Source organism: Cervus elaphus, chromosome 24 (genome assembly GCF_910594005.1).
Source record: "Cervus elaphus chromosome 24, mCerEla1.1, whole genome shotgun sequence".
In the NCBI taxonomy this organism is placed as follows: Eukaryota; Metazoa; Chordata; class Mammalia; order Artiodactyla; family Cervidae; genus Cervus; species Cervus elaphus.
This window is the reverse complement of record NC_057838.1, coordinates 56,030,893-56,044,283: the sequence shown is the minus strand read 5'-3', so window position 1 is coordinate 56,044,283 and position 13,391 is coordinate 56,030,893. Positions and strand designations below refer to the sequence as shown.

General features: G+C 38.5%; 1 protein-coding gene across 1 annotated transcript in view; it reads right to left on the bottom strand.

Moving 5' to 3' along the window:
• Positions 1-13,391, bottom strand: part of ERC2 (ELKS/RAB6-interacting/CAST family member 2) — a 981,757-nt gene that overhangs the window by 598,150 nt on the left and 370,216 nt on the right. Inside the window, exon 9 of the mRNA XM_043885488.1 lies at positions 2,382-2,549. Within this exon, the coding sequence (XP_043741423.1) occupies positions 2,382-2,549 (168 nt within the window). The remainder of the gene's footprint in view (positions 1-2,381; positions 2,550-13,391) is intronic.

Genomic DNA, 13,391 nt, shown 5'->3' with positions numbered 1-13,391 from the left:
CCCTAACACCATAAATTAAAAATAAAACTTGAAATGGATTATAGACCTGAATGTAAAGCCACACACTATAAAACTTTTAGAGGAACACATAGGCAGAAGACTGTTTGACATAAACCTTAGCAGGATTTTTTTTGACCCACTTTTGAGAGTGACGAAAATAAAAACAAAAATTAATAAACGGGACTTAACTAAATTTAAAAGCTTTTGGACAGCAAAGGAAACCATAAATAAGATGAAAAGACAATCCTCAGAATGGAAGAAAACATTTACAAATGAAGCAACTGACAAAGGATCAATCTCCAAAATATACACAGTTCATGAACCTTAAGATCAAAAAAAGAGACGACTCAATGAAAAAACGGATGGAAGACCTAAATAGACATTTCTCCAAAGAAGACACACAGATGTGCCAAAAGGCACATAAAAAGACACTCAACAACACTAATTATTAGAGAAATGCAAATCAAAACTAAAATGGGGTATCACTTCACACTATCAGATTGGCCATAATTTTAAAAATCAACAAATAATAAATGCTGGGGAAGGTATAGAGAAAAGGGAACCCTCTTGCACTGTTGGTGGGAATGTAAATTTGTACAGCTACTATGGGAAACAGTATGGAGAGTCCTTAAAAAATTAAAAATAGAGCTAACATATGATCCAGCAATCTCACTTTGGGACATATATTTGGATATCACACTTTGAAAAGATACATGCATCCCAATGTTCACAGCAGCACTATTTATAATAGCCAGGACACGGAAGCAATCTAAATGTCCATTGACAGAGGAATGGATAAAGTAGATGTGGTACATATACACAACGGAATATTACTCGGCCCAAAAAGGAACAAAATTGCATCATTTATAGAGGTAAGGATGGACCTGGAGACTATAATACAGAATGAAGTCAGTCAGAAAAACAAATATCATATTTTAACACAGGTATGCGGAATCTAAAAAAAAGTACAGATGATCTTATTTGAAAAATAGTAACAAAGACACAGATGTAGAGAACAAACATATGGATACAGAAGAGAGGTGGGCTGGGATGAACCGGGTGGTGGAGGTTGATATACACAGACTACTATGTATAAAATGGGTAACTAATGAGAATATCCTGTGAGGATGGAAACCACTGAGGATGGAGACGTGGCTTCACAGGCATGAACTTGCGTACGTACACAGGGCCCCCATACTCAGAAGGGCCCCATACTTTAATGCTTCACTATGACCATCCTGAAATTCTCCATAAAGTCTGAATAAAGGGTCTTATATTTTCATCTTGCACTTGGCCCCACAAATTATGTAGCTTGTTGTGACTAGAGAGGTTTGGTCAGAGTGTGATATGAACAGTTATCTGTTTTAAAAGAATTACTCCAGTTTGAATGTTAAGAACACCCAGTAGGAAAAGTAAGGGTTGAAGCAGGAAAAACAGCTAGGCTGCTGTCAATACAAATAAGGTGAGAGGTGATGGCAGCAAACGTCACCAGGAGAAGGGCCAGTTAGGTCCCATTTGTCTGCAGCTGCCTGGTGACACGCCTGTCTATGGCGGTGCCCTGGCCAGCCAGCTCCTGCTTCTCCACGCTGGTTTCTGCTCAGATTCCATGCTGCTGCCTGTTAATCTGAGAGCCGTATGTGTTTCCCAACAGCTTCTTTCTCTTAAAAGAGCAGGTATTAGTTTCTCTTCTTGCCTACCCTTTTCTCTGGGGAAGGCAGGGCACCCTTTGATCCCACCAAAACTGTACACAGTAGCAAACAGGAATTCTTCAAAAGAAAAATCTGGGTGTTGTCCCCAGACTTGGATCCCCTACTTTGGAGAAAATGAAAGAAAGAAGAGCCCTGGCCAGGTGCAGTATCTGCTGTGTTAAGTCACTGTGTTACAACTTATTACATCTTGTCTCACGGACTCCAGTTAAGTAATGGGTGTAAATATTACTTCACACCTACTAAGATCTGTATGAGTCTGACAGGTAAGAGCTACTAAAGTTTATGTAAACACAAAATGCATCTAAAATACCTTTAAGACCCACAGAACACATTGACTGCTCAATTCTCAGTAAAGAAAAGGAAAAATTGATGATAAATTTTAGATTTATATCTAAATTTGTACAACTATATCTATGTTTAAGCGAGTAAATGAAAAAAAAGTTACTATTTAGTTTCCAGGTGATCAAATAAGTAAATTCATCAAGCTGTGCTAAAACTGACATGATACAATCACCAGTAAGTTAAATGTCAGTAAGTTTAAAGTTTACACTCCCTAATCTAAAATTCTTGGACAATAATTTCTTCTTTCCCACACACTCAAAAGTTTCTCCAAAATGACAAAACATGGATGATACCAATTCGCTATCTGAAGTGCTTACGTCAGGTACTCACCTTTTTCTGAAGAACATTGATTTTCCTCTCCTTCACTTCTAACATATCCTTCATGTCTCGAATCTCTCCAGCCAGTGTCCCCTTCTCTTCTGTGAGGTCCTGCAGCTGTTTCGTTTTTTTATTGAGAAAAGATTCTTTCTCTTCTAGCCGTAATCTCAGTGCATCCACCTGAAATCAGGAAAAAGAAAAAAGGCTGCAGTTTTACAGATAGGTCATCAGTAACTACCAGTCCTGCCTTGGGAGGTGGGTGGGGCAGCAGTACACCTTCTGAGCAGCGTGATCAAATACTGCTCATGGGCAACTCCAGGCTATGTGTTTTAAAGCCTACATCTACCTTAAAATCCTGCTGCATGTGTAGCTGATCAGTGATATACATTTTTTTAATTACAAGGTTTATATGAAATAAGATGTTATGAAGTCATCTCATGTTGAGAAGCCAAAAGTTGGGAAATAAAGCACATGAATTCTCTGCATCTTTGAGAGCCCAGGGAGGGCACAACACTGTCCATGCCAGGTAGCATCCTCCAGGAATACAGAGAACACAATGAGCCATGCCACAGACATCTGGGAGAACAAGACTGGCAATAGAGGAACACTTCTAAATTAGAAAAAGACGTGTGGCCAAGACGAAGTAAATGCTGTTAGAGGAAGAAAATGCTGTGGATGACATCCATTCTACAGCTTCATGAAAGACTGCTTTACAACACTAAAGAAAAAATTCAGATTTTTATAATTTCTGCTTTTCAAATGTTGGTAATAGAATGGGGAAACATAAGCTTTTTTTTTTTTTTTTTTTAATGTTAACAGTCCAAAGATCATGTGCAAAAAATGTTTACATGGGTGATGCAGGACACTAGGATGACAGATGACTCTAATCCTCACCTTCCACATTGGGAATTGGATAGACAGAAGCAAATCAACACTAGGAAGCAATTAAGCATGTTATTGAGAGATATCGAAATAACCAGGCATAGAGAGTTTAAAGAGTTGACCTTGAGGAAGAAGAATGGGACAGGGGTAAGTTGGGGACTGCTGCATCTCATAGTATATCTTGTTGAATATTTGCTCGTTATACTATTTGCAAGTAAAGCTTAGATGAACACAGAAAAAAACAAAAACTTTTTTAAAAAGGAGCAGGAATACTGTAAAAAGTCAAAATAAATAGATATAAAAATATTATAAGGCCAAAGAGTCAAAGGCGATTTGGAACAAAGGAAAGAAGACACTTAGGTTTTAGGTTCTGCTTCTATCCGGGCTTCCCTGGTTGCTCAGACAGTAAAGAATCTGCCTACAAAGCATGAGATCTGGATTCAATCCCTGGGTCAGGAAGATTCCCTGGAGAAGGGAATGGCAACCCATTCCAGGGATCTTGCCTGGAGAATCCCATGGACAGAGCAGCCTGGCAGGTTGTAGTCCATAGGGTCACAAAGAGTCAGACACCACTGAGTGACCAGCGCTACTTCTACCTGTGAGGATGAGGACAAATAACTCTCCCTTGCCCATACCAAGTCTTCAGCCTCAGTTTCTTCACTTATAAAACAAAGAGGTAAGGACTGACTATCTAGAAGTACCTGGCATTTTATGATTTTAAAGACAGCAATCAGTCCTAGGTAGAACACATCAGGGCAGGAAAATACTAGAAATAAAAAGTTACCAGGGAAGAATCTCCTTTTCTTACCCCTGTTGAAGAAAGGAGGGCCAAAGTAGTGTTTTTAAATGTCAAAGGTGATGGGGAGGTAGGTAAGCAGAGAGGTTTTCTAGTTTCTGTCCCAGACGGCAAGATGAAGCTGGGAGATCCCAGCAAGGGCAGAGGTGATGACAAGTGCTAGAAGCTCCGTTGGCTGAATGACTCTGACTGCATTATGAGAGAGGATGGACACTCTGTGGTTTCAGAAGGAGAGAACTGCTGAGTCTGCAAACATCTGATAGCTCTGCCTCTTCGCACATAATGGCTATCAAGATCTAGGGACAGAGGTGAGGGGGAAATTCATATCCTGGTGACCTCCCCTTTCCTAAATGAAAAACTCATGCATGCCAGTTGCACTAAAGCTTAAAAATTCCAGATTCTCAAGTGGTCTATGTAAAAAGTTATCTTCATCTACCAACTTGGAATAACATCAGTACTTCTCTTTGAGTTTTCCTCTTATCTGGTGAAAAAATGTGATTTTTAGTTTATACATAAAAGGGTAGCATATAGTGGGTTCCTTTGAAATTGGCAGAACATGTTGATCACTGCAGGTTATAGCAGTGGTTAGAAAGGGTTATACATTCAATTTTAGGGATCTGCACATAGGCTAACTAGGACTCTGTGCAAATTGGAGAAGAAACTGTGGTCCCATTAGCCCCACATTCTACCTATTAAAGATGGTGGTCTTTATCTGGACAAAGGAAACGCCCAATCCAAATCCATGATATAAATAAATTACAACATGGGAGATAGTGAGTGATGCTAGAGAACGTTTCAGAAGAGACTCTCTAATTGATCAATAATAAGCTTAACATTTGTAGTGCCTTCTGGCTATGTGTGATCTTTCAATGTCTTGCTCCATCTTAGTAAGTCCGTAAGAGATTAAAAGAGCAACACAAGCTTTTGTAAGGACTATTAAGTAAGACTGTTTCTCTAGGAACAAAACGGAGAGCAAAGTTGCTCATGATCAACACATTACTCGCAACACCCAAACTCTACATGGCAGGAGGGAGTCTGTGCCAGCCAAGGTCTTCTGTTTGTGAGTTTATTTTCCATGCGTCTGACAGCATGTACTTAGCTTCAAAGGAATTTGAATTGTGGCCTTCAATTGCCTTCACTCTATCTCTACAGCTTTGCATAGCCTCCTAGAATCAAGAAATGAAGTTTAAGGTTTTGTTTTTTTTTTTTAAAGACAAAATGTTGACCTGAACTACATCCAATTCTCAACCAACATTAGCCCAGTTTGCAGTAAGCAAGCATGACATCATTTCTAAAGTCAAATTTTAACTTCCAGATGGTGCAAAACCACAAGCAGGCGCACAGACCTTCTGATGCACAGAAGTTTAAACACAGGAATCAGGCCAGAAAGAAGATAGTCTATTAAAAATTAGAATATGTAGTTCCAAACTGTGTATCAGTGAGTAGGATTAAAATTCCCTTCACTAATATTTGAACTTCACTCGATAGTATACTTCATTTTTAAAAAGAATCAGAAAAGCCTTCAAATTTAGATTATATTCCAACATCAGGTAGAGACATAAAAGTTAAAATGTTTGGGAATATGAAATACCTTTCTCTACCTCTTCACTCAACACCAAATAATTTTAAGGGCCCTTGACTCTCTCTCTTAAACTTTGGCAGTTGACTCAATAATAAAACTTGGCAAAGCAAAGAGCACCATCATTTCCCAGAAAAACAAAAGAAAATTAGAACTGCATGATATTGTCAGTGCACAAAGACCCATAGGTTGAATTTCCAGTTTTTACATATTATTTAACCACATGGGAACTAGTCACCTAATGTTAAAACTAAGACAATCTTTTCATTTTAGGAGTATTACTCATTTCCTTCTGAACCAGTTGTGTGTATATTTGTGTCTGTATGTGGGCGCATGTGTGTGTATGTTTAAAAGCATGTAACATATGAAAATTTAACCTTTTACCTGGCAGTATAAAGCATGAAGCATTTGTTATCACTTCAGTTCCAGGTAATAACTTGAAAGAAAATGACCAATGCAATCAAATTGGCAAAAATTGCCAAAATCAGAGCTAAACATTATTAATCTTCATGTCAGCACCCAGGAATTATAACCAGTTCCAATGGTGAGGTATGTTTCTAGAAGTTCTGTACATAAGCTTCCTGACCTTCCTGCCATATTTTACACGGGCCTTCAGAAACAGTTTCAATGTTGTGACAAAACACTAAGTGCTACTTGATATGCCATAAATAATTTTTAAAAATCAAATGGTTCATTTCCATCCTAAAATGACTACAGCAACACTTGAGAGAAAGAAAAAAAAAAACACTTGAGAGAGAAAAAGCGGCCACTTGAAAATTTTCACAGATTAAATACTACTTACTTGACAACACTTCAGGCATTGAATAAACATGCTATCAGAAAGAACAACTTTAAAAGAAAATGAAACTGGAACATACACAAAAGCTCCCAATACAGTTTTATTTCACATTTAAAGTGTCATTTGTTTGTTTTTCCTAATAGTAGACTTGGGTTAACGGTATATTTGAATTTGATTCAACTTGCAATCATTCAAATGGGGAGACAGATTCAAAGTTGGAAGTATGCATAATGTATGGAAGTATGCTTCCAAAGACAAAAACACTGAAAATAACCTAAAATCTAGAAGTCGCTGTGGTAGTAACCACTAGTTCTCACTCAAATCCAATTTGCCTTTCCTTCCTGAACACTGGAGCAATCTCTCTTTCCAGCCCCCTTGTGGGAAAATGGAGCCATTCATGAAATGTAAGCAGAAGCATCATACATCACTTCCTATCCACACCTCCCTGACACCCCTCCCCTTCCTTGAGACTCGAAAGGATACATTTTCCACATGGTGAAGCTACAAGACTGCAGAACCTCCATATATCTGCTTCCTCAAGAAGTAGGATCACCCCTAACTTCCTGGCCCCCAACAGTATGATGTGTTAAACCACTCAATTACTATCATTTCCCCTGGTTTTATTAAAAAGTGGGTACCTTAAAACTAGAAAGGTTTGTCTTAGAGATGACCATAAACCTACATGAAACTGGGTCACTGTTCTTCCCTCTACTTCTTCAATGTGTAAGACCTCAAAATCTACTTTCCTCTATCCTTTCATTCCAATTCCAAAGAAGTGTGGCAGGGGTTGGGGGGCAGGGAGATGGTTGACAGAGATCCAAGGATAGAGCTGAAAGGAAGCAGCAGCAGACTCCCACGGAGTAAACACAGAGGTTAAAGATCAAGACCTTGCGAAGAAGAGAAAAAGAGATCAAAGAGGAAGAGTCTCCTATAGCACACTGGTTTGAACTTCTATTCGTATCAACAAGTGGCTCAAGTGGACAACTCTGTTTTGCAAAGTCTCTCCACTGCAAATATATGTGTTCAAGGAACTCATGGCAATGGTCATGGACTTACTCACCAGGCTTCCAAATGTCAAGAATAAATCAAAGGTGTCATAAGCAAAATGAGGATAATAAGAGTACCACCTTCATCAAATTACATTGAAGATTAAATTAAATAACACATGTAGTGCACTTAGCACAGTGCCTGGCACCTAGAAACACTCAATAAATTTTTGCTATTGTTATTATATTTTATTATTCTGCTTTCCACAGCCTGTAACCCAGTGATTTATATACTGTAGGAATGCAATAAAGGTTGCTAATCAACAGCCCTCAGGAAAAGTGGAGAACCAGCAAGTACGGTTTTGTGCTCTAACATGTACCAGAGTGTTATACTGTCTATCATTTACTTTAATATTTCAGCCTACATGGTATGATCTGTGTGTCTGTGTGGAGGGGGCATCTGGGTGGCTGGGTCAATGGCTGTATTTCCCAACTGCAAATAAATTCTCCAGGGGTAGTTAATTAGCTATGAAATATTTCAGTTAAAAGCTGACATGCCAGAGTCAACTACCAAAAGTGGCTCAATATTCTTTATATTTGATGAGTATCTTAAATTTGGTCAACTAACATAATTTATGTGAGGACTGACTTTTCCTTGATGAAATGGGTGGTAATCAAGTTGTGTGGATTGGCTAGAAATGTTGCACAGATACTTCCACCCTTCCAGACAAAAGACTGAAGGTGATGTGTCCAATGAAAATACAATGCAAGCCACATACGTAATTTTTTATTTTTTAGCAGCCAAGTTTAAAAAGAAGAAACATGTAAAAGTAACTTTAAGAATATATTTAATGTAATCCACTATATCAACAATATTACTTTTTAACATGTACTCAACATTAAAAAATAATGTATTTTACATTTTGGTATTGTCTTCAAAATTCAGCATCTACTTTTCACTTTTAGCATATTTCAATTAGAACTAGTCATGTTTCAGGTGCTCAGTAGCCGCATGTGGCTCATGGTTACAATAGTGGACCATGTAGGTCTATGATTCTAATAAACTCAAAAGTTTCAATCCTTAGACTTTTATCTCCCCTATGGAGAAACACTTCCAGGAGGGTTCTGGACCAACAGCAAACATGTCTGACTGAGCCATGCCACAGGAAATAGGTTCCCACTGGCCTCACATGAACCTTTTATGATCTCAAAAGGACAGAGAGCTGGAACTTCAAGGCATGCTCAGAACGGCTGTATGACTGATATACTACCTGGAGACGAGGTCATAGGCAGGAGTCTTCCCTTCTCTAATCGTCAGAGATTACTGATCTCTACCGAACAGAACTACCTAACCAAATGGTGATTTAGTTAGCATGATCTTTCTGCAGTCTCGCTGAAAAGAAACATTCAGAATAATCATTGCTTTTTTAAAGCTCTTTCATACAAATCTCTAATTATAGCAAAAGTTGCCTTTCAAAAAAAAAAAAAATGACCTTCAGCAACTGCACCATCAAAAAGTGGCTTCCCTGGTGGCTGAGTAGTAAAGACTCCATCTGCAAATGCAAGAGACATGGGTTTGATCCCTGGTCTGGGAAGATACCACATGCCATGGAGCAACTAAGCCTGTGAATCATAACTGCTAAGCCTGTGCTCTAGAGCCTGGGAGCCTTAACTACTGAACCCACATGCCTAGAGCCCATGCTTCACAACAGGAGAAGCCACCATAATGAGAAATCCACACACTACAACTAGAATGCAGTCCCTGCTCATGCAACTGGAGAAAAGCCCTTGCAGGAATGAAGAGCAGCACAGCTAAAAAAAGAAAAAAGAAAGAAGAAAAAAAAAGGCTGAGATGAGGGTGTGTCTATCTCTTAACCTATACTTAGGTCATGTCTTTCTACTCTTTGCCTTCATCTATTTTGATTTCAGATTTCTCTTCTCTGTAGGTACTCTTTTTATTTCCAGTAACTAAAATTATTCACTCATTCAACAAATACGAAGAATTGATTTTGTGGCAGGCATTGTCCTAGTCCTTTTAACAAGACTGGCAGTTCATGACTTGTTGAACCATGTATTTGTGAAGATGGAGGTGAGGTAGAGCAAAAAAGTATTATATAATTAAATATTATATAAATATCATTAGAAAACATGATTTTTAGCATAAGAGGAAAGTAACACAAATACAAAAATCTAACAATTTATATTAAAGCCTTGTAAAAACATGGATGACAAAAGGCTAATTTGTGGATATCTGTGCTTATTGGTGAAAATGTACATTACGTGTTTGTGTATATGCAAAATAAATTTATAATTCAGCAAGTGTCTATTAGCTATTATAATTTAGACTTGGACTGATACTTTGATATTCATTAAAATGGTTTATTTAACTTATGGCTACTCTTTGTTATCCCATCCTTTAACACTAAATAGTCTTTATTGGTCTTTAAATAAATTGTTCTTTATACATGTTCCTCTGCTTTAAAGTTAATTTTGGATTTTAAAAAATTTAAGTCTTTAAGAAAAAGCACTGAAACACTAAAAACAGCCTTATAATACTAAAAAGCATGAACACATGGCATGTTTTATTTCTTAAAATATTCAGTTCAGTTCAGTCACTCAGTTGTGTCCGACTTTTTGCAACCCCATGGACAGCAGCACGCCAGGCCTCCCTGTCCATCACCAACTCCCGGAGTTTACGCAAACTCATGTCCGTTGAGTTGGTGATGCCATCCAACCACCTCATCCTCTGTCATCCCCTTCTCCTCCCGTCTTCAATCTTTCCCAGCATCAGGGTCTTTTCAAATGAGTCAACTCTTCACATCAGGTGGCCAAAGTACTGGAATTTCAGCTTCAAAATCAGTCCAATATTCCAATGAATATTCAGGACTGATTTCCTTTAGGATGGACTGGTTGGATCTCCTTGCAGTCCAAGGGACTCTCAAGAGTCTTCTCCAACGCCACAGTTCAAAAGCATCAATTCTTTGGTGCTCCGCTTTCTTCATAGTCCAACTCTCACATCCACACATGACTACTGGAAAAACCATACCCTTGACCAGACGGACCTTTGTTGGCCAAGTAATATCTCTGTTTTTTAATATGCTGTCTAGGTTGGTTATAACTTTCCTTCCAAGGAGTGTCTTTTAATTTCATGGCTGCAGTCACCATCTGCAGTGATTTTGGAGCCCCCCCCCAAAAATAAAGTCAGCCACTATTTCCACTGTTTCCCCAACTATTTCCCATGAAGTAATGGGACCAGATGCCGTGATCTTAGTTTTCTGAATGCTGAGCTTTAAGCCAACTTTTTCACTCCTCTTTCACTTTCATCAAGAGGCTTTTTAGTTCTTCTTCACTTTCTGCCATAAGGGTGGTATCATCTGCATATCTGAGGTTACTGATATTTCTCCCAGCAATCTTGATTCCAGCTTGTACTTCATCCACCCAGTGTTTCTCATGATGTACTCTGCATATAAGTGAAATAAGCAGATGACAACATAAAGCCTTGGCGTACTCCTTTTCTATTTGGAACCAGTCTGTTGTTCCATGTCCAGTTCTAACTGTTGCTTCCTGATCTGCATACAGATTTCTCAAGAGGTAGGTCAGGTGGTCTGGTATTCCCATCTCTTTAAGAATTCTCTACAGTTTATTGTGATCCACACAATCAAAGGCTTTGGCATAGTCAATATAGCAGAAATAGATGTTTTTCTGGAACTCTCTTGCTTTTTTGATGATCCAATGGATGTCGGTAATTTGATCTCTGGTTCCTCTGCCTTTTCTAAAACCAGCTTGAACATCTGAAGTTCACAGTTCACGTATTGCTGAAACCTGACTTGGAGAATTTTGAGCATTACTTTACTAGCGTGTGAGATGAGTGCAATTGTGTGGTAGTTTGAGCATTCTTTGGCATTGCCTTTCTTTGGGATTGGAATGAAAACTGACCTTTTCCAGTCCTATGGCCACTGCTGAGTTTTCCAATTTTTTTTTTCTGTCAAACCTCAACATGAATCAGCCATAGATACACATACATCCCCTTCCTTTTCCAAATGTTCTTAAATATTATTTTCACAATTAATGCTGGAGAGGGTATGGAGAAAAGGGAATGCTCTTGCACTGTTGGTGGGAGTGTAAATTGATACAGCCACTACTGAAGATGGTATGGAGAGTCCTTAAAAAAACTAGGAATAAAACCATCCTATGACTCAGCAATCCCACTCCCAGGCATATACCCTAAGGAAACCAAAATTGAAAAAGACACATGTATTGTATTGTTCACTGCAGCACTACTTATAATAGCTAGAACATGAAAGCAACCTAGATGTCCATTCGACAGATGAATGGATAAAGAAGTTGTGGTACATATACACAATGGAATATTACTCAGCCATAAAATGTATGCATTTGAGTCAGTTCTAATGAGGTGGATGAACCTAGAACCTATTATACAGAGTGAAGTAAGTCAGAAAGAAAGATAAATACATTCTAATGCATATATACAGAATCTAGAAAAATGGTACTGAAGAATTTATTTACAGGACAGCAATGGAGAAACAGACAGAGAGAACAGACTTATGGACATGGGGAGAGGGGAGGAGAGGGTGAGATAGATGGGAAGAGTAACACGGAAACTTACATTACCATATGTAAAATAGATAGCCAACAGGAATTGGCTGTATGGCTCAGGAAACTCAAAACAGTATCTCTGTATCGATCTAAAGAGATGGGATGGGGAAGGAGATGGGAGGGAGGTTCAAAAGGGAGGGGATATATGTATACCTATGGCTGATTCATGTTGATGTTTGACAGAAAACAACAAAATTCTGTAAAGCAATTATCCTTCAATAAAAAAAAATAAATTAAAAAAATATTTTCTAGTTTTGTCCATTAAAAAGGCTTTAAAGAACAGTAACCATCTCAGTAACAATAACTGTCCACCTCAAATATTGTCTCTTAAAACCATTTCTAAATAAAACAAATCAGTTTTATTGTAGAAATGATTGACATTAGGTCTGTAGTAAGAAATATACACAATAAGTATAGAATTGAATCAGAAAGCAAAGCATCTATGAAAAAGAGTCTTTTTGTTGGCCAGCGATGGGACAATTTGATGCTGTTCTACAAGCAGACACTGGGGGTGGGGGATGGGAATGGAGGCAAAGGACAGGCAGTCAACCAGAGGAGAGACAGTAGCTGCTACAACTAAGATGGAGGTGGTCGACAAGGAGATTGTGGATGTGTTTGAGACATACTCTGCGAAACAACTGGGAGGCAGCTGGGAGAACTGAGGGTTTCTATTTATACGGGTAGATGGATAGAAGGACTCAGAGGTTTCCCGGGTTACTGACTAGAGAATTACTGCCTATTACGGGAAAGACTGGGGAGAATCAGACTTGAGGTAGGCAATCAAGAGTTCAGTATTAGGTATATGTAGTTTGAGGTGCTGGGAAATATTATAAAGGTAAATGGCTATATGAATTGGAAGCTCCTGAGACAACAGAACCTGGACTATAGTCTAACTTACTTGTGGATGAGCAGTCCTGTAATTATAACATTATATTATAATGTAACATAGTGTAAAAAATTATAACATTCTTTCAGAAGACTAACTAGGACATCTTCAGCATATTTACAGATTTACTACCACAGAAATGCATTTACACTCACTGAGATCAAGTCAACAAGAACTTGTAGGGAGATGATAGCTGTAACAATTGAAAACTGAGAAAATCCCTTTCCTAAAAGGGTTCCTTTAATTTTATTACAAGGTCTCTCCCCCATCATGGGCTTCCCCTGTGGCTCAGGTAGTAAAGAATCCACCTGCAATGCGGGAGACCTGTGTTCAATCCCTGGGTTGGGAAGATCCCCTGGAGAAGGGAAAGGGTACCCACTCCAGTATTCTGGCCTGGAGAATTCCATGGACTGTACAGTCCATGGGCTCACAAAGAGTCGAACATGACTGAGCAATTTTCACTTTCACACTTTCTTT